The 27,950-nt window shown below is 56.8% G+C and overlaps 1 protein-coding gene across 1 annotated transcript; it reads left to right on the top strand.

Annotated features, from left to right (window-relative positions):
* Window positions 1-619: 619 nt before the first annotated feature.
* Window positions 620-27,950, top strand: SLC9A1 (solute carrier family 9 member A1). The gene is made up of 12 exons (XM_056509105.1): window positions 620-1,072; window positions 18,832-19,292; window positions 20,766-21,016; window positions 21,484-21,701; window positions 22,124-22,326; window positions 22,539-22,628; window positions 22,967-23,037; window positions 23,323-23,496; window positions 23,626-23,740; window positions 24,263-24,364; window positions 24,632-24,704; window positions 26,298-27,950. The coding sequence occupies exons 1-12, from the start codon at window positions 745-747 to the stop codon at window positions 26,621-26,623; spliced, it is 2,412 nt and encodes an 803-aa protein (XP_056365080.1). The 5' UTR covers window positions 620-744; the 3' UTR covers window positions 26,624-27,950.

Here is a 27,950-nt window from a genome sequence, read left to right as displayed (position 1 = left end):
GCCACCCCTCTGCTCCCCTACACACCTTGCACATCCCGTTCTGCTCCTCTGCATTGGAGCCCTGTGATTCCTGCACAGCTCCCCTCTCTCTGCACCCCTTCTTGGGCTTCCCAGTCTTACATGAGCACGCTCTGCCCCTGCAGCCCCTTCCCCTGAACCCTGCCCCCCTCCCACACACACAGACACACACGCACCCCACAACCCTTCCCTGCGCCCACCTTCCCCTGCCCTCTGCCATCAGCACCCCCAGCTCCCGTTCTGCCCTCTTCCCCCCTCTCCGAGCTCCCCTCGAACATCCCGAGTCCCGCTCCCCTCACGCCGCTCCCGGCCCCATCCCCTCCTTCTCTCCCCTCACTCCATTCTCGGCCCCTTCCCTCTCCGGCCCCATCCCCTCCTTCTCTCCCCTCACTCCATTCTCGGCCCCCTCGCTCTCCGGCCCCATCCCCTCCTCTCCCCTCACGCCGCTCCCGGGCCCATCCCATCCCCTCCCCTCCCCTCCCCTCCCCTCCCCTCCCCTCGCTCTCCCCCGCCCCGCTCCCGCTCCGCTCCCGCCCGCCGCCGGCGCCGCCCCCGCCGGTCCCTCCCGCCGGTGCCTCCCGCCCGCTCTGTGGGCCGAGCCCGGCGCCGCGGCCGCCCCAGCTCCGCTCGGGCTGTGGCGGGGCGGCTCCAGCCCTCGCCGCCGCGGCGGCCCCGCCGGCCCCCGCCCGCCCGGCCGTGCCCGGCCCGCGCCCCCCGCCCGCCGCCATGGGCGCCGCGGCCCTGCGCGCCCTGCCTTGGGCGCTGCTGCTACTGGGGCCGCTGCTGCCCGGCCAGGTCCTGCAGGCCAACCCCATGCTCACCTCCGAGGGCCAGCCCGCGCCGCTGCCCGGCGGCGACGTGCCCGGCTTCACCGCCGCGCCGCCCGCCGCCCCCGAGGTGATCCACCCGCTGAAGGAGCAGCCGGCCAACGGCTCGGGAGAGGGGCACGCCAAACCCCGCAAAGCCTTCCCGGTCATCGGCATCGACTACAAGCACGTCCGCATCCCCTTCGAGATCTCCCTCTGGATCCTCCTGGCCTGCCTCATGAAGCTGGGTAGGTGGGCGGCGGGGTGGGGGGAGTCCGTGGGGAAGGGTCTGGAGAAGGGGGGACCCCCGGAGCAGCCCGGAGCGGGATCTCCTGGTCAGGTGGGACAGACATCCCCGAGCATCCCAAGGAGCGACCCTTTGGCTTCTACCAGGAGGGACCCACTGAGCATCCCAGGGCAGGACCCCCTGAGCATCCCACGGCGGGACCCCCTGAGCATCCCCAGCTGTATGGGACAGACACCCCTAGTCATTCCAGGCAGTGACTCCTGTGAACATCCCAAGGAGGGACCTTCGAGCATCCTAGGGAGAGACCCCTCTGAAAATTCCAAGGTAGGACCACCCCAAACGTCCCAGGGCAAAATCTTCTGCACATCTGCAGACCTCCCGGGCTGGCTAGGCCGGGGTGGGCACTGCTCTCCCCACGACCTTGGCTCTCTGTCCTGGGCCTGGACAGCAGCATCCTGGTCCCTGTGCTCCCGCAGACTGCTCCGTGCCTGGAGCGGGCCTGGAGATGCTCCTGACCCCTGCTTGCACCAGGGCTTTCCTCCCTCTGACACTTAGGGAGGAGGCATCCAGTTTGCTCACTTCCTCTCCAAACCACAGGATGCCTTTTGTAACCTTGGAGAAGTGACTCAAAAACCTCCCGGTGCTTCAGCCTCCCCTTCATCCCCTTCTGCAGCACACCGGGGTGGGTTTGCCTCTGCTGCAGAGCACCTTGACATTCCCGAATTAAAGAGAGCGGATCGGGGCTGGAAGAGTCATGGCTCTGGGAAAGCATCACTCCCAGAGGGATGCCTGGGAGTGGGGGTTGTTGACAAAGTGTTTTCCAAACTTCTGCAGCTGGATCAATACCAGCCGAATTTTCCCAAAGCTGTGATGTAACGCTCCGCTCGGCCCTGCTGTGCTGTCCCCAGCCTCCGGCAGTGCAGAGGTGGAGCTGGCCCTGCTCCCATGGCTGTGATAAAACCAGGGGACATGTGAAATGTTTGCCTTGGAGCAGGTGAGGGGGGAATAGAGGTCTACACTCCTTCATTTTCCTCCTCAATCGCCATCAGTGGTTTAATAACACTCACTTATGGGGTGCTCCAGCTTGCTGAGGGAAATCCTACTTTGGGAGCTTTTTAAAGCTGGTTCCTGTTGTGAACTGTGCCCTGTCCTGGTCTGGAGGGGTCTGAGAAACCCCCAGGAGCTCAGATCCTTCCTGCCCAGGTGTGCCTCAAAATACCCCGTCCCCTCCTCAGCACTGTGAGCCTGCGTGGGCAGGTGAAGCCCCATTTCCAAGTCCATTCAGTCCCTCCTGAGTGTTTTATTTACATGCAGGCAGAGGAGTGAGAGCACTTCAGAGCCAGAGGCTTGCCTGGGAGGCAGGCAGGCAGGACAGGGTGGAGCCAGGTGGGAACCGTGGGGTTTATGCCTTCCTGGCATGTCCCAAAACCACCTGGGGCACATTCAGCTGTCCCTAGGGAAGGCAGATCTCCTTTGGCAGGGCTCTGCTGTTGCACTGCACCTTCAGCCCTGCTCGGGGAGCAGGGAGTGAGGAAATCAGGAGTATCTGCACGGAAGCTGGTAGAGAAAGGAGGGGCCAATGGCCTGCGGGCCTGCCGGGGAGCACGGGGGAAACTGTGCTGGAATACACCAGAATGGGCAGCGGGGAGCGGCTCTGGGGCATGGATGGACGTGCTGGGACACCCTCCCTGCTGTCTGTCACTGGGGGAAGCTGCTCCTGCCACCCTTACCTGGAGTTGGGGCTTGTTTGTGCTGCGGGAAGAGTTGTGTCTGCCAGCTGTCAGCTTTGATGCTACAGATATTGTGCAAGACTGTGTCTTTTAAGGGATGTACTTTAGGAGAGGCTGCCCTGCAAGTTTGGCAAAGGACTTTGGAGGTGGCAGGTGCTCTGCAGAACTCCAGAGATGTTGATTATGCCAAAATCCACACCTTAGCTTACCTACAACTCAGACAGGGCCTTGACAGTAGGGTTTCCTGGAACACCCTTTTCCTTGGCCTCCTCTCTAGGGTTTTGCATTTCTTGTTCGTGCTGCCTTGGCAGGTAGTTCCAAGTTGCTGGTACAGCTTCCTCTGCTTGTGAGCTGCAAAACACATCTCACTGCTCCGTGTCCATATCCCAGCCTTGTCTATCCAGCCCTGGATCACAGACTGTTGTTCAGCAGCAGCAAAATCAGCTTCTCAGACTTACACACATCCTCCTGTTGTCCCATCCAGGGGATTTGTCCTTTCAGCAGCTCTCACTGTGAGTTTCTTTGGGGAATCAAAGGTGTGAGTTGGGCCCTTCCCCTCTTGCTGCAGTTTTTGTAAAATGCCTCAGAGATGTTGGTTTCTGGAGGATTCCTCACCTGCCAGGGCACAGAGGGATGTGTCACCCCAGCATGTCCTGCAGGCATGGGCTGTTCTGCTTTGTTAATCCCGTGGAGAAGGGGAAGCTGGTGCTGGCTGCTTCACTGAATACTCACATGGTGTTTTAAGGCTGTGTAGGGGAAGAGGGGGTGAGGGCAGCTACAACCATGTGCAGGTCAGGTCTGGTGGTGGCCTGACTTTGCCAGGAAAAACCTTTGCAGCTGCAGGTTGCAACCAGAGATGGTCTCAACCTGTTGTATTGTTGCAGAAGGTCAGACCTTCACAAAACACCCCAATGAGGAGCTCTCTCCAAGGGTTTGCAGGGATAGCCTAAGGGTTCCTTCACACAGTGCCCAGGGAGTGGTTAGGAAGCTGAGGGCTTTCCCAGCAGGAGAACCTCACTCTGCAGTTTCCTCACTCTGAGCATTGACCTTTCAGCTCCCAGGCTCCCAGACATGTTTAGGGGAATTCAGGTTTGACTGTAAATACTTGCTGGTTTCAAGGGAAAGGGAACAAGTGAGTCAGGAATGCAAATAGCAGATTGTGGTCAGCAGTGCCTTTGCTGGCTGTGCTGGGGCCCAGCAGGCTCAGCTCTGTGGTGAGCACCAGCTCTTACCCACCTTGGGGAACAGCTGGGGTACCTGTTTCTCCAAAGCCCACGCTGGCCCTTCCTAAAGCCAAAAAGCAGAGAGTGAAATTCCACTATCCACCTTCCACTGTTATCTGTCTGCACCAAATGGCTTCCCAGCCTCCCTGGAGCATCCTGGCCACTCCACCATCAGCTCAAGGATGTGTGCTGATGGCTGTGCTAGGTTCACCTTGGCTGGAAAGGAACCTAAAATTCTTGTCTTGAGCCCAAGGTTTGAAAGCTGGGTGATGCCTTTCCTTCTTCTCTCTGGGAGTCCGTCTCCCCCAGATGGAGAGAGGCTTCATATCGAGGCCTGTAGTGGTTTTATGTAGGCAGGTTTAGATTAGATAAAAAAAATAACTTAGAAGGTGGGGAGGCCCTGGCACAGGCTGCCCAGAGAAACTGGGGCTGCCCCATCTCTGGAAGTGTCCAAGGCTCAGATGGACAGGGCTTGGAGCAGCCTGGGACAGTGGAAGGTATCCCTGCCTGGGCTGGGGGTGTGGATCTGCATGATCTTTAAGGTTCCATCCAACTCAAACTATTCTATGTTTCTGTGGCTCCTGGTGCCCACTATGCTGCTCTATCATTTTCCTCCTCTGCACGAGAAACTAGGATGGAAAAAACCTCACGGATCAAGATAAAGGCAGTTTAATAAAGTAAAGGTCATGTGCAGAAACAAAGGGAAACAAAAGATTTATTCTTTACTTCCCATCAGCAGATGATGTCCAGCCACTTCCTGGGAAATACCTTCAGGAGACAGTGTCTGCTCCGGAAAGCAAATGTCGTAATTAGAGCTACCCACCCTCTCTTCCTCTTTACTCTTTGCTTTTCTGTGGTGTGGAACATCCCTTTGGTCAGCTTGGGGCAGTCCCAGCAGTGTCTCCTTCCAGACTGCTGCCCACCCCCAGCTCCTGGCGAGGGGCAGATGTTGGGGGCAGCTCTAATGCTGTGAGTGCTGCTCAGTGTTATCAGCCCTGTCCCAGCCCTGGCAAGGTGAGAGCACTCTGAGGGCTGCTGTGGGGCAGCTGAGCTCTGGGCAGCCAGAGCAGGGCGTGGGGACATTGTTCCCTGTGTGCAGGGCAGTGACCGCAGGGTCCCCACCAGGCAGCTGAGCTCCTTCCTCAGCAGACACTGCTGCTGCTCTGCAGCCTGTGGCACTCACTGAGTCACTGCTCTGCCTCTTCTGCCCCCTTGGCAGCCCTGCTGTGTCTGGGCTGTTCCCTGCCCCTCCAGACCCAGTGACAGCTGACACTGCCAGCCTGCCACTCACAGAACTGTCCTTACTGTGTGCCCTCTGTGTCCCCTCTGTGTCTGTTCTGTGTCCTGTCTGTGTCCATTCTGTGTCCCCTCTGTGTCCTCACTGTGTCCCCTCTATGTCCCCTCTGTGTGCCTGTTGGGCTGGGGTAAAACGAGCCGGGCCAGGGTCTGTGCTCAGAGCAGAGGGAGCCCGGAGTTGTGCCAGGGTGGCTCTGGTGTGACACACTGGTGCCTGGGGGAGCTTTGGTGTCACATCTGAGCCCTCTGTGCCAGCACAGCACCGTACTTGTGACTCTCCTTTGGAGAGACCAATGGTCCCCAGCACTGCTGCACCTGGGGAGGAGCAAGATTAAGGAAACTCTCAGAGCCTGTGAGCTGGTGATAGTTGGGGGAAGAAGGGCAGAACACGCTGGGTGCAGGTGGGGTTGTGGAGCCTCACAGAGGCCCAGGGCATGGAGGGTGGCTCCCAAGCCTGGAGGAGAAGAGACAGTTTCAAAATGGCCAGAGAAATGTTTGTAGAATCTTGTGGTTGCTGACTGACAGCGAGATTTGGGTGCTAAAACTCTTGGGTACTAAAACACATGGGTGTTTTCAAATGTTTTTATCAGCCCACATCCCTGCCCTGAAATCGTGGCTTTTGGAGGGGCCACCCGAGGTCTTACAGAGCCCTGTGAGTTGAGGAACTTGAGGAGTCCTTTGTATGAGGGCTGATAAGCAGGGTGGGAAACCTGCTGTGGTGGCTCTGGATGGAAGAACTGGATCTTGAGAGCAGACACAGCAGAAACACCCTGGAGCAAAGCCACTGATGTGGGGACACCTCTGCCAGTGCCACCTGCAGGGGTGGGGATGGGACAGCAAGGAAACATTCCCAGAAGCACTTTGGTGTTGGGAATAGGTGTGTGTGACTGTAGGGTGGGAGTGCTGGGGGTGTCTCTGTGACCCCTGTGCCACAGAGGGTGGTTGTGCTGGGCTGCTGGAAGGGGCAGCTCCTGCTGGATCCTGGTGCTGGCTGATCCTGGTTCCCTCCCCGAGCCCCGGGAAATGTTTGTCTTGTTCCTTGTCCTCTAGCCTGGCTTACCACGTGTTGACTGCAGACACTGTGCTGGTGAGAGCTCTGAGGTCACCCCAGTGCCCCCACTTGTCTCAGGAGCTGTTCCAGGGGAGCTGGGCCCTGGTGAATCACTGTTGGGAAAGGATTTTGAAGCACTGCTGCAGCTGGTGCCACAGAAGTGTAAATTGTCGTGACAATGAATTTAAACAGTCTCTTCCAATGCAGACTTGTTGCATTCTCTCTCCCTTATTGGGGGATGATCCAAACACATGCTCTGGCTCTCTTTTCCCTTGATTTGCCATCTCAGAAAAAACAGCCATGGCATTTATTTTCCCCTCTCTGATCTGCACATTGCGGGTGTCTGAGCTAGAAAACATCCAAACTGTTCCCTCTGTGGATCTGAGCAAACCATTAGTTTAATTATGGCTGGAAGAGTGAAAGGTTCCTGCTGTGAAATACGGGATGGTGATGGAGTGGGAAAAGCAGAACAGGTCTGTAATCACAGCCATTCCTCCCTGGTGAGCCCTGATGTCCATTAAGGCAGGATTGCACTCCATGGCAGCCATGGCTTTGCTCCCTGCAGGGACCCTGCTGCCTGTGGCAGCTACTGGACCTCGAGGCCCTCAGGAGCCAAAGCTTTTGTTTCATCCCACTTATCAATAAAGGCTTGGAGACCTGATGCTGGGGTCAGGGAAGGGCTGGCTGCCCACACAGGCTGCAGGTGGAATTTGGGATGTGGATGTTGCAAGTCCTGTGGTAGCCACAGCCCAGACTGGTGCTGGCCTGGCTTTCAGGGAGATGCCATGGAGCTGTTCCTCCCCTGAGACGTCCAGGTGACCTGGGGTGGTTTGTGCCAATATTTGGCCTGTTTGGTTCATGTTCTTCTCCCAAAACTGTCCAATCACCCAACCACAGTTTGTCCACAACACCCAGAGATGCTGGAGCTCCCTTGGGAATTAGTGGCATGGAGGACAAGTCTTCTGTCTGCAATTAATGTAACTAAATCATCTCCTTTGGGATTTGGGAAGGAAAAACCAGGTGGTGGTAGAGGGCAGAGGGTCATTCTTGGAGTGACAATAATCCTGTGGTACAGAGGGACTGCAGCGCCTCTTGTGCAGAAGAGACACAGATATCTTGTACAAACCAGATGCTCATTAGGCTTTCAAGTAAATACTTCTTTAACATAACCCTTCCCTTTTCCCTGCTGCAAGCCCTGGTTTTGGTGTAGGTGCAGAGGTGATGGGGGCTCTGAGCCTGCCCCAGGGCCGTGCAGGGCTTGGTCCTTTGTTCCAGCATCCTTGGAGCTGAGGGCACCAACAGAGGAAGAGCAATAATGGGGATGAATTACTGCAGCTGCCTTGTAAACATTTGGTTTCTTTTATTTTTTTTTCTTTCGGTTTTGGGTCCCCAAGGCCTAATTTGTTCAGATAAAACCCAAAATCCCCACGGAATACTCTGTGAAAACACAGCCTTGCTGAGTGGAGCTGGAGCTGGGTTACACCTCATCCCCCTGTCCTCACTGGGCTGACTGAGTCAGCAGCAGCTTCTTCTCACCCATTGGGGCTCAATACTGCCAGCAAAGGTTTGATGAAAACCTCAGTGTTTGGAGATGAGGGCCAGACAGCTTCCAAGGGAGCAGCAGAGGAGCAGGGGATGGTTTGGGCTGACCCAAGTGGTGGCTGATCCTCTCATTCCACTGGGGTACCACCATCTGTTCTTCATGGCGCAGGATATCTCACAGACCTAATTGTACAATGTCCTCCAGTTGTGTGTTAAATCTTGTCATGTTCTCTCCTTTGGCTTTTTCCCAGGGCAGCAGAACTCGTGTGTTTCTGCTTGGGAAGGAAGAAACCAAGTTGAAAGCTCAGCAGATGGGCGTGCACACACTCGTTGCTGCCTGTGTGTTGGAAAAGGCAAGATCTAAGGCTGATCCTTGCTGGGAGTGGAGCAGTGAGAATGACTGGTGGTGTGTCACCTCTGGGGTACAAAGATCTGGTGTTACATCACCCTGTGTCCTGGGGCTCCTGCCCAGAACCTGCTTGCAGAAGAAGGGCTTGACTAAGGCTCATTTGAAGTTGGGGGGTGTTTTGAGTGGAAAGTTGAAGAATGAATAGTACTTTTTTAGTCAGGAGAGAACACATGCAGTTTTCTTGGAGTGACTCACAAACATCTCAGCATCTTTGTCCCCGGAAAGTTTCAGTACAATCGACCTCCAGGGACAGCACTTAAATCCGACTTACCAGAGGGTGCTCTAGGGAAATAATTCCCCTCTCTTGTGCAAGATACACATTTGCAGAGCAGACACCCCGTGGCCGCAGTTTATTTCCAGTGCCTGGAATTATTCTCCATTTTGGAGTCACGACATGCTAAGACTTAATGAGGGATTTGGAGAGAAGGCAGCTTCCCACCCCACTGCTGGAGATTTACCAGCACACACTCCAGGGGCACAGATCTAAGCACATACAGGCCTTTAAAGAGAAGAGCTGGTGTTTCCAGCCCTGTTAGTGCCTCAATTTCCTTGGGAACACTTTTCCCACAGCAGCCTTGGTCCCTGGGGGTGAGTTTGCAAGGAACAGCTCCTGTCCTGTCTCAGCTGCTGTGGAGGGACAGCAGCTGCTCCCAGGAGCTGGGCTGGGTGTGAGGAGTGTCCTGGCTGGGGATGGTGCTGGGAGGCTGCAGTGGTGTCTGTGTGTGCTGGGCAGGAGGTGACAGCGGCCGGCTGCTCGTGCTGGCGTGTGCTGAGGGTGGTGTCACTTTGTCTGGCCCTGCAAAGCCCGGTAGTAATCAGTGCTAATTGCAATTACTCCTCCCTGCTGTCCGAGTGGACACCAACAGGTTATTTCCTGAAAAGCTTTTGTTTATCTTTCCTGCCTGTGTTCCTGGTAGGAAATCTGCCTTTCCTGGGAAGGGCAATTGGCATCGCTCTGCCTGGAGACTTTGTCTCTGCTCACCTCAGGCTGGCTCAGGTTTAACTCTCCCCAAGGCTTTGAGGGACAGCAGGAACTGGAATTAAATGCTGTGTGCTGTGGTTGAGGGTGAGGAGCTGGGAGAGCAACTGGAGCCTTATTTTGAGTTTGAGGTGCTATCTCTTTGCATCACCTTGAGTCCCTTCTGCTCCAGAGCGTCCATCTGCGTCCAGCAGTGTGCAGGTTCCCTTTGCACCACGCAGATGTTAACTGGGAGGATTCTATTGCAGAAATCCCCTGGCACTGACCCCTCCTAACCCAGCTATTCGTGGCATCCAGTGCCTTGTAGCAGCTGATGGAATCTGGGAAGAGCCAGCTGGTGAGAGTGAGTTATGTTTAGCTCCTTGTCCCTCTCCCTGGAGCTAAAGAAGTTTTTCTAGACATTAAAGCTCCTCAAAATGCACAAGTCCAGCTGCCATCACTGTTTTGAAGGATATAAACCTGGGTGAGGATGCTGTTGCCCTGTAGAAAACTCAGTTTTCAGTGTGCCAGGAAGGTCCCAGCGTTGCAGGCCTGGCTGTGAGCTGCACCCATCCAGAGCTGGTGAGGAAGAGTCACAAATGAGTCTTGAGACAACAGCAGCGGAAATGTGGGTGGCAGTTTGTCCCCATGTACCTCCGTGCCCGGCTGCTGCTGGGTGAGTGCCATGGGCTGGTAAAGATTCAGGGTCCCGCCCTAGAAAAGCTGTGTGGAGCCTGCCCAGAGGCTCTGAACAGGTTTGGTGATTGCAGGCTGTGGTTTGGGAGTGGCTCTGGAACATGCCCGGGGCAGGAATGCAGCCGGCAGGGATTGGGGTTACCGGGTGACACCAGACCCGGGGCTGCTCCCCAAAGCTCAGGGGGAAGGTGGGTTTGGCACCTTGGCACGGGGCAGTTCTAGACCTGGAGAGGGATGGAGGAGAGCTGCTCCGTGCACGGCTGTGCATAGCTGGGCCGGGAAGAGGGTTTTTCAAGATGTGGTGGCTCCGAGCCTTGAAGTCTCCCAAGCCATCGCTGGTTCTGTGTTTTCCTCCCTGCTTGGAATGCTGCAGCCATGGGGTGACAGCCCAAGGGCCCTGGGTCTCTCAGTCTTTAATGGCAATCAGGTCTTTCTGAAAACATGCTTTTCTTGCAGAGTGTCCTTGGCTTCCCTTCTGGTGTGAAGGAGAAGCATTATCTAAACACAGGACTGGAAATTGGGAGCTGCTGGCTTCTCACGCCATTCACTTGGGGACTTGGGCAAGTCCATTTAATGTCTTTTGTCTCTCATTTCCTTTTTACAGCTGGGAGAAAATTAATACCAGCTCTGTAAAAGACTCCCAATTGATCTCTTAATTTCTTGTGAGTGCTTCAGGATAAAACCAAGGTACATGCTCTTGCTGCTCTCAAAAAAAAACCCCGTGTTCAAGTGTTTTTGCTGAAGACCTCTGCCCATGGATTGTTCTCAGGGCATGTTGTGGTGTGTGTGGGCACCTTCTCCTCCCTGCGGGCTGCTCCAGGTCTTCCCAGTCCTTCCAGGGTCGGGGCAATGAGGTTGAACTGGGAGGAATGCTGAGGGAGAAGCAAAGCAAGGAGCCTATGGCTGTGCTAGAGGGAGGGGTGGATGCTGAGGCTGGAAGGGCCAGGGAGAAGGTGTGGGTGTTGTGGTTCATTCCCAGTGTAAACAGCTGGTTTCTGAGTATACACAGGCTCACAGGCTGCCCCTCCTGCAGGCTGCAGGCCAGGCTGCCTGTGGGTGATTCAGAGTAGCATGGCTCTGCAGCACTGCAGTGTTGCCACGGGCTCCCAGCACACCTGCACACCCCCACGCAGCCTGCCCTGCACCCTTCCAGGAGAGGGAACTGGGGTTTGCCTTTCCAGTGGGAGTGTGTTCTCCTGGAGGGCACAGGGCAGCTGGGAGCTGGGCTCATCTGCATGCAGCTCCTGGCTCCTGCCAGGATGCAGTGATGCCTTTGGTCATGTTCTCCAGGCTGCTCAGCTTTTTGGGGACCTTCCTGCATCTCCAGCTCCAGGCCTACATGGGAAGGACAGCCTCGGGGTTTCCTGGCAGTGCCATCATCATCATCATCCTTGGCATTTCTCTGCTGGTGCCCGTGGCTGGGAGGGGGCTGCATCACCAGGGTCTGGCACTCCCTGCATCCCTCTGCATCGTGGCACTGCCTGCTGTGGCTGCCACGGGCCTGGAGGCACATTCCTGCATGCTCTTGCTGCAGGCACTGAGCTACCAGAAGAGACTTTGCCCTTGCACTCAGTTGCCAGAAGAAGCTGTGCCCTTGCCCTGCTGCTGCTGCTGTCTGTGCCAGGGCTCAGCTGCTTGTCCCCTGTTCCCAGCTGTGTCGTGCCAGTGGCTGGTGCTGGGTGGGAAGGAGCTGTACCCCTCCCCTGCTCCAGGAGCTGCTTTGACAGCACACCAGACCCCATCCCATTATCACCACGAGCAGCTACAATGCATGAAATGGCTCTGAAGAGCTGCTCTCCACCAGGCTCCGTGCACAGAGCAGCCTAAGCCTGTCCCCCAGACCATCTCTGACCTGTCCTTGGCACCATGACCTGGCAGAGCCATTGCTCCTGCTGCTGCCCTGGCATCCATCCCTCTGTGCATGGAGCATGGCAAGCTCTCAGCATCCTTCCAAGGAGAAAGGCTCTGGCTTCAGCTTCTTTGTGTTTATCCTGCCCTGGGCTACAGGCTCTGCTCCCAAGAGGTCCCCAGGGAAAGTGAGGTTTGGGAAAGGCAAGTGCTGTTGCTTCTAGCTCAGATGAGGTGTCTGCACTTGTCTCCCCTTCCATCAGAGGGTTTATTCAGGGTCTGCCAGTGGGAATTTCCTGGGAGCTGCTGCTGCAGGAGGAGGGTGAAGCTGTCAGACATCACAGCCCTGCTGCACCTGCCCAGAGCCCCTCTCACAGTGGTGCAGGGGAGCATCTGCTGTTCCTCGGGGGTGAAGGGCTCTGCCCTGCCCTGCAGTAGCCAGGCCTCCTGCTCTGCCTGCTGTGGCTGTACCTCGAGGGCTCCACCAAGCTGTTCCTCACGAGTCCTCCCGTGTAGACCCTGCTCAGGTTGTGGGTTGTGACTGCTTGGCTGACCTGCAGCAAGGCTGGTACCTGTCAGAGTCTGCTTTTTGTCCTGTGGCTTTCAGGTTTTGAGTCACCCAAGGGCTGGCCTGATGCTATCAGCCCTGTTCTTATCTTCTGCAAAGTAGGCAGGGTCCAGCCAGGTCACCTTCCCACACCTGCCTTGCCTCAGGCATTGGGGCTGGACCCACAGGGCTGGGGCTGTACCAGGCAGGAACTGCTTCCTTTTGTGCCTGGGGTGTTTGCTTTAGGTGGGAAAAGGGGTAAAACCAGGGGCAGTTGGGTGGCTGCAAGGTGGGGCCAAGCTGGGTGAGCAAGGTCTGTAGGCACAGCAGGGGAAAATAAAACAGTCCCTTTCTCACCTGGCAAGGGGACAGCATGGCTTTTGGGGACATTGTGTGCACATTGGCTGTGACAGCATGGCTTTTGGGAACATTGTGTGCAGTCCTGCAGGTCAGGGTCTCAGCCAGGCTGTGCTGGGCACCTTGGGCAGGGAGACCCTGGGGGGAGCAGCCAGGGCTTCATCCCATGCCATCCTATCCCACGTGGATGAAGTTGATCCTGACTCCTGAAAAGGCCTGCAGGCCGTGGGGCAGAGCTGGATGCTGGTGATTTTTAACCGTCCTGAGCCTGGCTGCAGCCCCTGCCCACCCGAGCTTGGGGTGCGGGAGTGACCCCGAAATCAGGGCTGGGTGTTTTGCTTTTCCCTTCTCCTGTGCTGGCTTTGCACACTGTGTCCATGGCGAGGTGGCTCTGTGGCCCCTGTGTGGGATCTGCATTCACTCAGTGACTCACAAAAAGCAGCATAAATTAATTACCTTCCTGGTTCTTGGCTTTGCTTCGTAATTAGCGACAACAAAATAATGAGGCTCGAATGAAACATTTGGTTTGTTCTGGAGGAAATTGTTTTGCTTAGAAGCACTTTCTGTACCTGTGCCTTAACACAAAAAACAAGAAGTCACCTTCTCACCAGGAAATGGCATTTGGGGTGGAAAATCAACGCTTTTCCGTTCTGGACGTTGCACCACTGGGTGCTTAAAAGGTTGCCCAGATCAACCCAAGCTGCTGAAACCAACCCAAAAAGAGCTGCAGGGGAGCACTGGGGTGACCTGGACCTGCATTAAAACCCTGCCTGCTCCCTGGTGAAACAGAAAAGGGTTTGGCAGAGCCCAAAGTGCGTCATGGCCCCACATATGCCCTCCCATGGGATGGCTGTGGGAATAAGCTGGGCTGGAGCTCCGTGGGGCTGGAATTTCAGGGCACGTGGTGACGTGTGAGCTCGTGAGAGCAGTGAATGTAATTTAAGTACAGTGGTTTTACCCCCTCTCCTGGCAGGGTGACACCAGCCCTGGCCTCGCTCTATTTATAGGTGTAAATCACCAGCTATTTAATTCCTTTTGAGCAAGTTCAATTTTCATCCCCTTCCCTCGAGGCTCCCCTGTTCCATCTGCTGCAGCTCTCTCCATTCTCCTTGCTCCCTGTCTTTGCAGGGAGCTGCTGGATCCAGCTCTATTTTCCAAGGGGGAAGCACAGCAGGGCTGAGCCATCCCCGATGGCCCTGCTGGGCCAGCAGCAATCAGCAGAGCCTGGCTGATCTTTGGGCAACTGCTGGTCAGGCCAGGGAGGAGAGAAATACAGTGTGGTGTTTCTGAGGTCAGAGGATAAATGGAAAGAAACTGCAGCCAAACTCTGGAGAACTGGGATGGATTTTCCCCGGGGAAAACATTGCAAAATGTTCTGTCACTGCATCACCATCCTCACAGGGCTTTAACCCTGCTGGGGTCTCACCCCCATCCTGGAGCCTCCTCCTGCCCAAAACACAGCAGGGAAAGGCAGACCCCAGGGGCTCAGAGCTCTGCAGACCCTGGAGCCCAGGCCAGCCCTTCCCTTCCCTTCCCTTCCCTTCCCTTCCCTTCCCTTCCCTTCCCTTCCCTTCCCTTCCCTTCCCTTCCCTTCCCTTCCCTTCCCTTCCCTTCCCTTCCCTTCCCTTCCCTTCCCTTCCCTTCCCTTCCCTTCCCTTCCCTTCCCTTCCCTTCCCTTCCCTTCCCTTCCCTTCCCTTCCCTTCCCTTCCCTTCCCTTCCCTTCCCTTCCCTTCCCTTCCCTTCCCTTCCCTTCCCTTCCCTTCCCTTCCCTTCCCTTCCCTTCCCTTCCCTTCCCTTCCCTTCCCTTCCCTTCCCTTCCCTTCCCTTCCCTTCCCTTCCCTTCCCTTCCCTTCCCTTCCCTCCTTCTTCTCAACAGGAGAAAGAAGGGGATGCTGCTGAGTCATGGCTTGTGGATCACTTGTCCCCAGGGCTGGTGACACATCCGTGATTTTGGGGTTCAGCCAGCAGAGTGTCGGTGTGTGGGGGCTCTCCCTATGTCTGTGTCTCAGGGGGACATGGGAGGGATCCAGATCTGCCTGCATCCCTCATCCTGGGACGGCTGCTGCCCTCTCTAGGGGCACCCAGCCCCTGCCAGCCCGGTCCTGAAGGGTTAAAGTGCCCTTTGGAGGCCCTGGTGCTGTCAGACACGTGTGGCTCCTCCAGCCCTGCTCTCTGCAGTGTCCTTCAGAAGGGCAGTCCTTCTGAGCATGCCTGCTTCCCACAGCCTGTGCCTTCTCCAGGGCTTCCCCTGCTCTGCAGCTCCACACCCAGCCCAGAGCAGCACCCAGGCCCCCAGGGCTGCAGGGAGCATCCCACCCTGCCCAGGCTGACCCTTCATCCCCCACCCCCTTCCAGAGCAATCCCAGGGGTGGGAGAGCTCATAACCCTGGTTAATAATTGAGAGGTTGCTCTGTGCCTGCCTGCTGGAGCCTGCAGCTGCTCCAGTAAGCCTGGGAAGCCTGGAGGATGGGGTTTGTGTAAGCATTCTCCTTTCTGTGCCTCCTTTTGGCTAAAAGGAGCATCCTGGCTTTCCCAGGCCATGTCGGTGCGTGGGTGCTCGGGAATCTGGGCTGAGGCCTCGGGAGCATCCGGCTGAACCAGGGCTGTGCCGAGCCTGCAGCCGTGCTCTGTGCTCCTTCCCTCCGCCCTCCTCGGCCTGACAACAACCTACTGGCTTTTCTTCCTCCTCCTTCCTATTTCTTTTCCTCCTCTGGGAGGTGGGGATGTTAATCCCACCCAAACTCAACCTGCAGGAGGATGTGATGTCTGATGGCAATCCCGAGTTGCAGGGACTGGCTCGTGGGGACAATCCCCTTATCCCAGGGCTGGCCCAGGGTCTCCTGCTGCAGGCTGGCTCCAGCTTCAGCATTATATATTTTTTTAATTATTTTTCTTAGTTTTATTCTTTATTTCTCACATCTGAACACCAGCATTTTTCAGGCCCTTGGGAATTGCAGAGCATCTTGCAGCTGCAGTTCCAGGAATGTCCCAGTGGTGGGAGCCAGGTGGGAGATGTTGACATCTCCCTGAGCTGGCCTGGACCAGGGAAGTGCCTGAAGGCTTTGCCTCCTTTTCTTCATCAAAGGTTTGATTAAAACATTCTTACAATGTTCTTTCCATGGGGTCTGAGGGAGGTCTTTAAACCAGAGCTCTGACTAAGCCTGACCTTGGATCCCATGCCATGTGGAGCTGTAAGGGCCAGGGCCATGGGAAGCTGCAAATCCTTCCCTCCTGGCCTTGGGAGAGGCTTTCCAAGGGCTGTGAGCACCTCATGGCATGGGCATGCGTCAGCCTCAGCTGCTGAGTGGGAAGTGTCACCTCAGGCAGGTGCTGAGAGGGGTCTGGCTGGTTCTGACACCTGCAGGGCAGGAATGCCAGGTCTGGATTGGTGCCACCCCTCCCCTCCACATCCCTTCAGGCTCCTCCTGCCGGGCTGGAGGCAGATCAGATACGGTGGGGTTTGAGACATTAAGGAGCTGCTGGATGGAGCTTGTATAACCCCAGGCACAGCATCCAAGAACCCGGGAAGGAAACATCCCCAGTGGGGCAGAGTGTCCCAGGCTGGTTGGTCAGGAGTAAATATTTACATGCCATTGCATCCCCCAGCAGCCAGAGCCTTGCAAAAAGCAGCCCAGCTCCCCCTTGGAGGGATGGAGGTGAACCTTTAGCAGCCAGAATGGGAGCCCTCACGTTTGCAAACCTCCTGGGGGAAATTCCTGATGTTGCCCTCTATTGCCCCATGCAAATCCGCTGATCCCCAAAATAAAGACGAGAAACATTCAGAAGCTGCAGAACAAACTTTGTCAGATCCAGCTTTCCTTGCCCAAAATCCTTTAATTTGGAGGATAGCATTTCCTCCAGATCTTCAAGTGCTTAGACTGTGGTTAAAACTGGGATTCCCATCCCTAACTCCTTTCTGCCCCAACCCAAGGAATTGCTACCACCAGTAGAGGGATCCCTGTGTGTGCCTTGCTGGGCACGTGGGAGCTGGGTATGTGATGTGGGCAAGGAGCTGTTTTAGCAGGAACTTTTATCTCCTGGATTTCCTTTTCCTTGTTTGCTCAAGCTCTTGGGGTTCATGTTTAACTCGTCTGTTTCACTTTTAATGGTTCTGGTGGTGTTTGATGCTGGTGAGAGGGAGCTGCTCCCATGGAGTTTGTTTTCCAAAGAAGGAAGCTTGAGTGACTGTGCTAGGGATTTAGGGATCAGGGGTCACAATATTATTATTTTATTATTATTATTATTATTATTATTATTATTATTATTATTATTATTATTATTATTATTATCATATCATCATCATCTTTAAAGCTCTTATCAAGACTTACTCCCCTTTCTGTTGCTCCTGGTGTTCCCATGGCTGGGCATCCTCATCTCCCAGCATCCTGCCACAGCCTTCCTCCTCTTCCAGGAGGGAGGTTCAGGCACAGGGCTGGGATCAGAGCACTTCACCCTTTCCTGGTGGGTTCCTGCCCATCAGTCACCCCCATCTCAAAATGGGATGCATGGAGCAGGACCTCACCAGCAGATTGGTGCCAAGGAGCTCTGGAATGCTTTAAAAATACTGAGCGGAGCAAGCGGGGAGCAAAAAATGGCTGAAATTCAGTGAAATCAAAGGCATAATTAAAATGCAGCCCGTGTAAGTGTATTTTTAGGGCCCTACAAAAAGGCTGTAAACTATTGAATTCCCATCAGCACACGAATATTCCAGTTTAATGGAATCCTGGGGGCCTGTGGGGAAGAAGTGAGAGATGCTTAATTGTCAATGTTTGTGTTTTATTCATGATTGAACATACTTAGCAAGCAAAAACTGATCTGCTGTTGGCTTCTCACTGCGTGTGTGGCTTTAAGCCTTATTCCAGCCAGAAACTGCCTGGTGTGCTGGAAGGGTCGGTGGTTCCTGGTGTTTGCATGAGCTGTGCATGGAAAGGGGATTATCACCTCCCCTCCTACAGGAGCTCCGTGCCAGGGCTGCCTGGGGGTGCCCAGAGCTTGTGTGGGCTCCAGAGGATCCAAGGAGGAAGAGAAATCCCATGGGGGTAAATCAGGAGCTGCATCTGCGCTGGGAAGTCCCTGAGTGCAGGTGATGGGTGTTGGGGGCACTGGGAGAGTTTGGATGTTTCCATCTCCTCCCAGCTCCCCTCAAGCTGTTTGCTCAGGATTGCTGCTGTTGTGGCAGAGCCCAGCTAGGAACCAGGCTCCTTCCAGCATCACCCCAGCACCAGCGACCCTTTGGAGCAGCTGGAATGGTTCCTGGAGCCTCGGGGGTGCTAAATCCTCTGGGCTGGAGCCTGTGCCTGCAGCTCAGGGGGAATTTGGGGGCTGATCCTGTGCCCAGGGAGCTGCACGGGGCTGGGGGCTTAGGGAGGGACTGTGGGCTCTTCCCTTGGAGCTGGGTTGGTGCTTGGTGCAGGTGGAGGAGGGAGGAGCTGGCCCTGGCACAGATGTGCCCCTGCAGGCTCTGGGGGATCTGGCTCCTTCCAAGGGATTGAGTCTGTGTGGGATCGCTGCAGATGGCATGGCCGGAAGGAGCGCAGGAACACGGCATGCCAAGGCAGGGCTCCTTATTTTAAACTACTTTCCTTGCCAGGGAACAAATATGCCTCGCTTCAAAATAATAATCATATAGCCTGGGAGAAGATCCAGGGAGCCCAAAATCCTCCTGTGGGTGTTGGTGGCAGATGCCCGGCTGGGGGTGCTTGGTGGGAATGTCATCAGTGGGTCACAGCTGGCTCAGAGACCTGTGTTTGGTGCTGTGCTGTGACTGACAAAGGAGAAATGTGTTACCTGCACCCCAAGGATCATCCTGTCCCTGCTGCAACCAGCCATGTAAAACCCCCAGGAAGGAGAATTGCATCCTGAAATCCACCAAGCAGCAGCTTGGGTTCTGGCCTGAGACCAGCAGTACCATGGTCTGGTTCAGCTGCAGTTTCCACTTGGCAGAGCGGGGCAGGAGGGGAAACTGAGGCACACAAGGAGTGACAGATGATGAGAAGTGCAGGGAGGGCTGGGAGCTGGTCCCTGACTCTGGCACTGTCCCCCTGCAGGCAGCATCCTCCATTCCTGTAGCCAACGGGCATCTTCCTCTCTGCTTCTCTCCAGGCTTCCACGTGATCCCGTCAGTGTCCAGCATCGTTCCTGAAAGCTGCCTGCTCATCGTGGTGGGCCTGCTGGTTGGGGGGCTCATCAAAGGGGTGGGTGAGAAGCCCCCCATCCTCAAGTCGGACATCTTCTTCCTCTTCCTGCTGCCCCCCATCATCCTGGATGCCGGCTACTTCCTGCCCCTGCGCCCCTTCACCGAGAACCTGGGCACCATCCTTATCTTCGCCGTGGTGGGGACGCTGTGGAACGCCTTTTTCCTGGGGGGGCTGATGTACGCCGTGTGCCAGCTGGGCGGGCCCGGCCTCAACCACATCGGCCTCCTGGCCAACCTGCTCTTCGGCAGCATCATCTCAGCTGTGGACCCGGTGGCCGTGCTGGCCGTCTTCGAGGAGATCCACATCAACGAGCTGCTGCACATCCTGGTCTTCGGGGAGTCCCTGCTCAACGACGCCGTCACCGTGGTGAGTGGCTGGGCACAGGGAGCAGGGTTTGCTCTGGGGCAGGGCCGTCTCAGGGTGCTGGCAGCTGGCAGTCAGAGCCATTCCAAGCTGCTAGGCACCTCCTGGCAGCTCCACTTGGACCAAACCTTGCCAAGATGGAAAGCTAAAAATAGAGGCTTAAAACACTGCAGAGGTGAAGTGCTGCACTTGGTGGGCTGGGGAGGCTAAGGGCACATGCTTGGTCAGCCTCTTGGTGCCATGGGCTCTGGGAATCTGCTCTCCTGCTGTGCCTGTGCCTGTCCTGCCAGGGGAAGCACGAGTGGCTGCTGCTGTGTCAGGCAGCGCTGCCCTGTAGCTGCTGCTCCTTTCATGGGGTCACCCTTGCTATCCTCCAGCTCCCAGGAGGTGGGAGGGCAGGCCATCAACCATGGCACAGGGAAGAACTGGAGGGGCTGAAGCCAGCCTGGCATCCCACGTGGATCACCCCAGTCCAAGCAGCAGCTTTGCAGGGACCTTTGCGAGATGGGGCCAGGCCTGCTCCCTTCCCAAAGGACATCACTCTCCAGGTGCTGGCTGGGCCAGCATGGCCTTCTCCTCTCTGCAGAGCTGACCTCTAAATCAACTTCTAACCCACTGCTTTTTCCTGGCTCTTTTCCCATATCGCAGCTGTTCATTTTGGAGCTGGCTGTTCAACCCCTGCTGACAAGGTTCCTGGTGACAGAGAACACTCTGTTCTACCACGGGGCTTTTCCCAGGCACTTCTCCCCCATTTCTCAGCAGAGGGGTGCCTGCAGGGTCTGTGTCCCCACTCTCATCCCTGGGGAGTGCTTTTGTCTGTCCCTGCCCCTGTCCCACCCAGGGCCTGGCCCAGCAGGCAGGAGCTGGCACCTTGCCCTCCCCCTGCCTGCAAGTGCTGCTATTCCTGCAGGATGCCCTAAATCCTGTTTTCCATCCTGACACTTGCTTTAACAACTCTGCAGTGTCTGGGGATGGGAGAAGGCAGCACAGCCCAGAGTCTTTTCCTCAGGTTTCCCTCAGCTACAGAAGCTGTCTCAAGGGTTTGGGCTCTTCGCTGGGCTGTGCAGGGCAGATGGTGGCTCTGTGCATCTGTCAGGAGTCCCCCAGCCTGGGTTTGTCCTGACCTGCTCATTGGGAAAACAGGAGCAGTCTCTGGCTGGTGACCAAATGCCCTCCTGGGACAGCTGGGGAGCAGGACTGTCCCAGACGCATCTTTGGTGGCACTGTGTCCCTGTGGGCACAGAGGACAGGGAGCTGATCCCCCTGGGTCTGTGTCTGCCCCAGCAAAGCACCAGAAGCTGGTTTTGGGTGGGCCTTGGTCAAGCACAGGACCCAGCTCGGGGTCAGCAAGCACTGCCACACCCCAGCCCAGGTGTGCCAACCTCCCAGGGGAGGTCCCTGTGCAGGTGTCCCCCGAGCTGAGGCTGTGTCTCACCTTAGGGACAGTCTGAACCCTGCTCTCCTTTGCCCTGCCAGGTCCTCTACCACCTCTTTGAGGAGTTTGCCAGCTTTGAGCAGGTGACCATCCTGGACATCATCCTGGGCTTCCTCAGCTTCTTCGTGGTGTCTCTGGGCGGGGTCCTGGTGGGCGTCATTTACGGGGTGATCGCTGCCTTCACGTCGCGCTTCACCTCGCACATCCGCGTCATCGAGCCGCTCTTCGTCTTCCTCTACAGCTACATGGCCTACCTGTCTGCAGAGCTCTTCCACCTGTCGGGCATCATGGCGTGAGTGGTACTGGCAGGAGGGGTGCCCTGTGTCCCCAGCACCTGGCAGGGTTTGCTGGGTGCACCCACGGTGTCCTGGCTGCTGTGGTCAGTGCACAGCCAGTGAGGCCCAGCAGGGTGTTTGGGCTGGGTGTTCACGGAGACACATGAGAGAAGTGAGTGCTGGGGATTGTCCTGCAGAGTCCCAGTGCTGGCAGCCTGTTCCCGTTCTGCTGGGCACTTAGGAGCAGGCAGAGCCTGCTGAGCGCTCAGGACAGCTGGGCTTGTGCTCCAGTGCTCACCCTGCCCTGCCAGGGGAGGCAGAAACCTCCTGTTCCCTTCTCTGGAGGCCTTGAATATTTGCTGGTGGTTCACAAGGCCTGTCCTGCCCTGGGTTTGGTGTGAGAACACAGGAAGCTGCTGCAGAGCCGGGGCTGGGGGCTGTCCTCATGTCCCCATGGCTGCTGAGGGCCCTGTCTCATCCCCAGGCTCATCGCTGCCGGTGTGGTCATGCGGCCCTATGTGGAAGCCAACATCTCCCACAAGTCCCACACCACCATCAAGTATTTCCTCAAGATGTGGAGCAGTGTGAGCGAGACCCTCATCTTCATCTTCCTGGGTGTCTCCACCGTGGCTGGTCACCACTACTGGAACTGGACCTTCGTCATCAGCACGCTGTTCTTCTGCCTCATCGCCAGGGTCCTGGGTGAGCTGTCAGTGTGCTGGCAAAGCCCTCAGGGTGGAAAAAGAGATTTGGAAGGGACCTTAAAGCCCATCTTGTTCCAGCTTCCATGGGCAGGGACACCTTCCACCATACCAGCCTAGCCTTGAGTGACCATCTGGGTCACAGCGAACTCTCAGGACCATGATGGTTCCCCTTGCTGGGGAGGCTGGAGATGACTGGGTGGCACTGCTCCACCGTGGGCATCACCCCTGCTGGTGGTTGGTGTTGTGGGGAGAGGGGGCTTAGGCTGTGCTTGTGCCAGACGTGGGGTGGAAGGTGCTCGGGGTCGTTGAATGAGCAGGCAGCTCTCACCTGCACCCACGTCTCTGAGAGGCTGCAGGGCAGGCTCTTTGGGACTGGAAGGCACCCTTGGCCATTCACACAGCGCTGTGCTGCTCCCCCAGGTGTCCTTGTCCTCACCTGGTTCATCAACAAGTTCCGGATCGTGAAGCTGACGCCAAAGGACCAGTTCATCATCGCCTACGGGGGCCTGCGGGGAGCCATCGCCTTCTCCCTGGGCTATCTGCTGGACTACCACCACTTTGACATGAGGGACATGTTCCTCACTGCCATCATCACTGTCATCTTCTTCACTGTCTTCGTGCAGGTTGGTGGCACCCAGGCTGTGCTTTCAGAGGGAAAGGGGGCTCTTCATGGCCACGTGCAGAGTAGGGAGCCCTCCGCAGGGCCGTCCCTGACCCTGTCACTGTCCCACGTCCCCAAACTGCACAGTGACGCCACAGCAGCTTGGCTTTGCTGAGCCTGTCCCACTCCCAGCACTGTGCCTTGGGCAGAGCTGTAACCCCTTCCCCTCCCCAGGGCATGACCATCCGGCCCCTGGTGGATCTGCTGGCTGTGAAGAAGAAGCAGGAGACAAAGCGCTCCATCAACGAGGAGATCCACACGCAGGTAACGCGCGCTGCCTCCGCCCTCTGCTCTCTCTGCTTCTGCCACTCCACTGTCACTGGGACCTGCCCCTAAAGCAGTGCCCAAGGTAAGGGGGGGCAGAGCGAGGGCTCTCCCCTGTCTGTGTTGTCCAGTGCCCGCTCTGACCCACACCCCCAGTGCCTGTAGAGCCAAGCCCACTTGTGTGGGTCCATCCTGCCCTCCCAAAGCCCATCCTGGACCCAGAGCCCTGATTTTACACACCCTGAGTGCCCTCCCCATGTGCCAGTGTGGGTGTCAGCGGAGGGAGACAGTGGGCAAGAGCCCTGCAAGCTGCTCATGCCTTGGACCATCTCTTCCAGTTCTTGGATCACCTTCTGACAGGGATCGAGGATATCTGTGGTCACTATGGGCATCACCACTGGAAGGACAAGTGAGTGGGGAACTTTGGTGCCTGGGGAAGGGTTCCAGTCACCACCCACAAGGTTGCAAAGCTCTGTGCCAGGGCCATCCCTAGTGGGCACCAGCAGGTGCTGGGTGTTGTGGAGACACCCTGGCTCGGGAGTGATTCAGGGAAGCCTGGCCTGAGCTGTGCTGGTTGAGCTGGAGCCAGCACTGAGCCCAGCAGCACCGGGCTGGGCAGTGGGGAGTGGGGAGTGGGACTGGGGTGGGGCCAGGCTGACCCGGGGCTGCTCCTCCCCTCCCGCACTCCCGGAAGGCTGAACCGCTTCAACAAGAAGTACGTGAAGAAGTGCCTGATCGCGGGGGAGCGCTCCAAGGAGCCACAGCTCATCGCCTTCTACCACAAGATGGAGATGAAGCAGGCGATCGAGCTGGTGGAGAGCGGGGGCATTGGCAAGATCCCCTCTGCTGTCTCCACCGTCTCCATCCAGTGAGTTCCCAGCCCTGGGCACCCTCCCATGGCATCCTGAGTGTTCCCTGCTGGTGGCCACAGGGCAAGCAGCCCTTGGGTGCTGCGTGGCCATGGTGGTGTGGCTCTGAATCCTGTCTGTCTGTGCAGGAACATCAACCCCCAGACCCTCCCTTTGGAGCGCGTCCTTCCAGCCCTGTCCAAGGACAAGGAGGAGGAGATCCGGAAAATCCTCCGCACCAACCTGCAGAAAACCAGGCAGAGGGTGAGGTGTCCCCTGGCACTGTGTGTGTCCCCTTTGTAACCCCCCACACTGTGTGTGTCCCCTTTGGAGACCCCACACTGTGTGTGTCCCCTTTGTAACCCCCCACACTGTGTGTGTCCCCTTTGGAGCCCCCCACACTGTGTGTGTCCCCTTTGCCTTGCTGGGAATGGCAGGGACACTGCCCATCAGACAGGCCCTTCACCGCTGCTGTCCCTGCCCTGCTGTGCCTTGTGCTCCTGGCCTGACTCTTCCTCCCCTGGAAGCTTTTCCTCCTGGGATGCTGCTGGGATAGTCTGAGGGGGAGGCTGATTTGGTGTCAGTGCCTTTAAGCCCTTGTTGGGCCAGGGTAGGTCAGGATCAGGCATCCCAGGGTGGCACACAAGGGATGAGCCACGAGCCTGCCTGTGCCCGCTCTGCCCACTGGTGGCTGTTTCATCCATCTCCAGGAGGAACGGGACTGGGTCCTTCCCTTTCCATGTGGGATGTTTTTAACCTGTCTCCTTTCCTCGGGCTCTCTCCCAGCTGCGATCCTACAACCGGCACACGCTGGTGGCCGACCCTTACGAGGAGGCCTGGAACCAGATGCTCCTGCGGAGGCAGAAGGCCCGGCAGCTGGAACAGAAGGTTGGGGGAGCACAGGGCTGGGAAGGATGGGGGCCAGGGGAGGCACAGGGTGGGGGCTGGGGTTCAGATGACAGAGGGTGACCCCAAGCCTTGGGAGTCCTCTGATTGCCCCGGGTTCCAGGCAAGTCCCTGGAAGGTGGCTGGGACGATCTATGCCTGTGTTCCCCTGCATCCCCCTGCTGCTCCCTGCTCATCCCTGAGGCCAGTTCTCTGCCTGCCCTCCCCACTGCCCTGGGCATGCTACTGACACTGCCCTCTCTGTTGCAGATGAACAACTACCTGACAGTGCCAGCACACAGGGTGGACTCACCCACCATGTCCCGGGCTCGCATCGGCTCAGGTAGGTGCGAGGGGTCTGCAGGAGGAGCACCTGGACCCCTTGGAGCTCGTGCTGTCCTGCACCTCCTCAGCTCCCTGTGGCTCTCCAGCCCTGACCATCCCCATCCTACACCCATCCCGAGCCCCAGAGGGTTGCTGCTCCCAGCAGAAGCACCCAGCTCGCTTCCCAGCATGGTTCCCACTGGGCAGTCAGGCTGGGCTGTCCCTGTGGAGCTCAGCTGGCTCCATGCAGGCAGCCACAGCTCTGTCTGTGCCCCCCCAACCCTACTCAGGGCAGGGGATGCTCAGCTGGCTCCATGCAGGCAGCCACAGCTCTGTCCGTGCCCCCCAGCCCTGCTCAGGGCAGGGGATGCTCAGCTGGCTCCATGCAGGCAGCCACAGCTCTGTCCGTGCCCCCCAGCCCTGCTCAGGGCAGGGGATGCTCAGCTGGCTCCATGCAGGCAGCCACAGCTCTGTCCGTGCCCCCCAGCCCTGCTCAGGGCAGGGGATGCTCAGCTGGCTCCATGCAGGCAGCCACGGCTCTGTCCGTGCCCTCCAGCCCTGCTCAGGGCAGAGGATCAGCAGCGCCCAGCCGTGGGACCCGTTGCCCTTGTTTCCCAGTTTGTCCATCGCACATTTGCTTTGACACCCTCGGTTCCTGCTGTCCTGCGTGTCCCCTGCCGTGCGGGGACAGGGTGTCGGGTGCCGGGGTGTGGCGTGGCTGCACAGCCGGCGCTCCGTCAGCAGAGGGCAGCTTCGCCCTTCCCAGCAGAGCCGGGCTGGCGGCAGCTCCGCTGGGTTACGGGTGCCAGAACATTCTCAGGGAGGGCTGGGTGTAGAAGACAGGAAAAATATAAATATATAAAATACCAAACTGTAGTTTAAATAAATGTTTTATTGGTTTTATTTGGTTAGAGGCGGGGCTTTTAATAAATAATATAGATATAATTAATATAAACAAAAATATAAATATACAAGTATACAATATATACAAACATAAAACTAAAAGTATATATGCATCTCTAAATATATGTATGTATAAATATATATAAATATAAAATATAAACAAATAGAAGTATATATGTAGGATATAATATAGGTAATATTGTATATATTATAGTGTATCATATACATAATATATAAATTACAGATATAAATAAGAGATATATAAATAGAAAAATATATTTAAATATAGTTTAAAATAAAGAGGCCTCCTCCTCCTCTGGTGGGCGGGGCCTTTATTCTGGGTGGCAGGCCCCCCCCGCCTTTATTATTTATTACATACATAATCTTTATGTTACTAAAATTTATTTCTATTTTATGTATATATATATATATATATATATGTTTACATATATTTGTATATTTATATTTTTAAATATCATTTATTAAATTATTTATTAAAAAGCTCTGCTCCGCCCTTCAGGGGAAGAGGGTTAGGGTTTGGGTTAGGGTTAGGGTTAGAGTTAGGGTTAGGGTTTAGGGTTAGGATTAGGGGAATTACACAGCTGAATTAGAAATCAGCCCGGGCACCCCAGCACCAAACAAACATCTGGGGTGCATCACCGGGGGTCCCTGAGGCCCCCTGCCCTGCCTGACCCCTCTGACCCCCCAGACCCGCTGGCCTACGAGCCCAAGGAGGACTCGGAGAACCTGCCCATCATCACCATCGACCCCGCCTCGCCGCAGTCCCCCGAGTCCGCGGAGCTGATGAGCGAGGAGCCCAAGGGCTGCAGCGGCCTCCCGCCCTCACCCGAGGAGGATGAGGAGGGGCTGGTGATGCGGGTGAAGGAGCCTTCCGAATCCCCAGGGACTGACGACGTCTTCACCCCGGGGAACAGTGACAGCCCCAGCAACCAGCGGATGCTGCGGTGCCTGAGCGACCCCGGCCCGCGGCCAGAGCCTGAGGAGGGGGAGCCCTTTATCCCCAAGGGGCAGTAGCTGCTGGCACAAAGCCTCCAGGTCGTTTCTCTCTCTCTTCACTCATTCGTTCTTTGCTCTCCTTTTTGGTTTCTCGTCACTACACACCGGGTTCAGGAAGGGGAGCCTGTCCTGGATGGACTGGGATTGCCAGGACAGCTCTGCCCAGAGAGCCCTGGGCTGGCCCCAAGGAGCAGGAAGGAGGCCTGGGATGCCCGGGCTCCTTGGGCCGTGTGCTGGGGGTGACGGACGATTTTCTGCCCGGGATTGGGATTTGAAGGTGCCTCACAGCCCCCGCGGGGCTCTCCAGAGGTGCCCACCCACTCAGGACCTGGCCGGCTCTGACCAGGGGTGTCCACATGGCACAGCTTCCCCTCCCCCTCTTGTGCTGTATTGCCCCCTTGCCTTGCTGTGAGCAGAGATGGGACAACAGGAGCTGTCACGGGCTGACACACACACACAGACACACACACAGACACTCCCCCTGCACCCTCCAGGCACCTCGGGCTCCCCCTGCCTTGGCAGCTTCCCCATGGGACCAGCTGTGCCTGGGATCCTCCCTCCTGGCCTCACATTTCATGCCAGGTCTTTTCAAATCAATATTCTAGAGCCATGCAGGGGTGCAGCTGGGACCCCCCCTCGCTTTGTGCAGCCTCTCCCTCCCTCCTGGAACTGCTGTCAGCTCAGCTGTCCCCACGGGGACCCTCTGCCAGCCTCGGCCCCTCGCCCTGTGCCAGTGCCGCAGTGGCCGCTCCTTAACCAAAGACGGGGCCGGGCTGTGCCGTGTGCCAGGGGCTTGTTTGTGCCCCTGCAGCCGAGAGGCGCTGGGGGACAGCTGAGTGCCAGCTCCCTCAGCCTGGGGACACGCTGGATCTGGAAGGCTGGCAGCAAGGGGACGACTGGGGGTGGGGGGGTCCGGGGGCCCTGGAAGGACCCATCTTTCCCCAAGGCTTGGGAGGAGCACTGGGTGTTGTGGTGACTTGCAGCCCTCCTCAGGCTCAGGAATGTCCTGTATCTGTCACCTTGTCCCCACATGCCGCCTTCGCCGTGGGTGCCACGGGATGCTTAGCACCCCTCCCCAGGGGCCCGGCCGCTGTCCCCTCCCCGTGCCGTGCCTTGCCTCGCTCTGCCCGCTGCCTTGGTGGGCACCTGTCCCACATGCCACCGCTGCCCGTCCTGCTGGCACCCCAGCAGCCTGCGCCTGCCTGCTGCCCTGCTCTGTTTCCAGGAGGAAAAAAAGCAATGGAAATTCTCTTGTATAAAAAGGAAAAAAAAAAAACCAAACCCACATGTAAAGAGATTCTTGGTTTTTATCATAAATATTCTAATAAATTAATGTTAATTTTTA

Source organism: Oenanthe melanoleuca, chromosome 23, assembly GCF_029582105.1.
Source record: "Oenanthe melanoleuca isolate GR-GAL-2019-014 chromosome 23, OMel1.0, whole genome shotgun sequence".
Classification (NCBI taxonomy): Eukaryota; Metazoa; Chordata; class Aves; order Passeriformes; family Muscicapidae; genus Oenanthe; species Oenanthe melanoleuca.
Note: the sequence above shows the minus strand (reverse complement) of the source record. Positions and strands in the feature narration are given on the sequence as shown.

Bases quoted from the DNA above. Each gene is read 5' to 3' on its own strand.
- SLC9A1 (XM_056509105.1), top strand. From the start codon at position 745: ATGGGCGCCGCGGCCCTGCGCGCCCTGCCTTGGGCGCTGCTGCTACTG. The intron at 23,497-23,625 runs GTGAGTTCCCAG...CTGTCTGTGCAG, and splicing joins GTCTCCACCGTCTCCATCCA to GAACATCAACCCCCAGACCC. The intron at 23,741-24,262 runs GTGAGGTGTCCC...GCTCTCTCCCAG, and splicing joins TGCAGAAAACCAGGCAGAGG to CTGCGATCCTACAACCGGCA.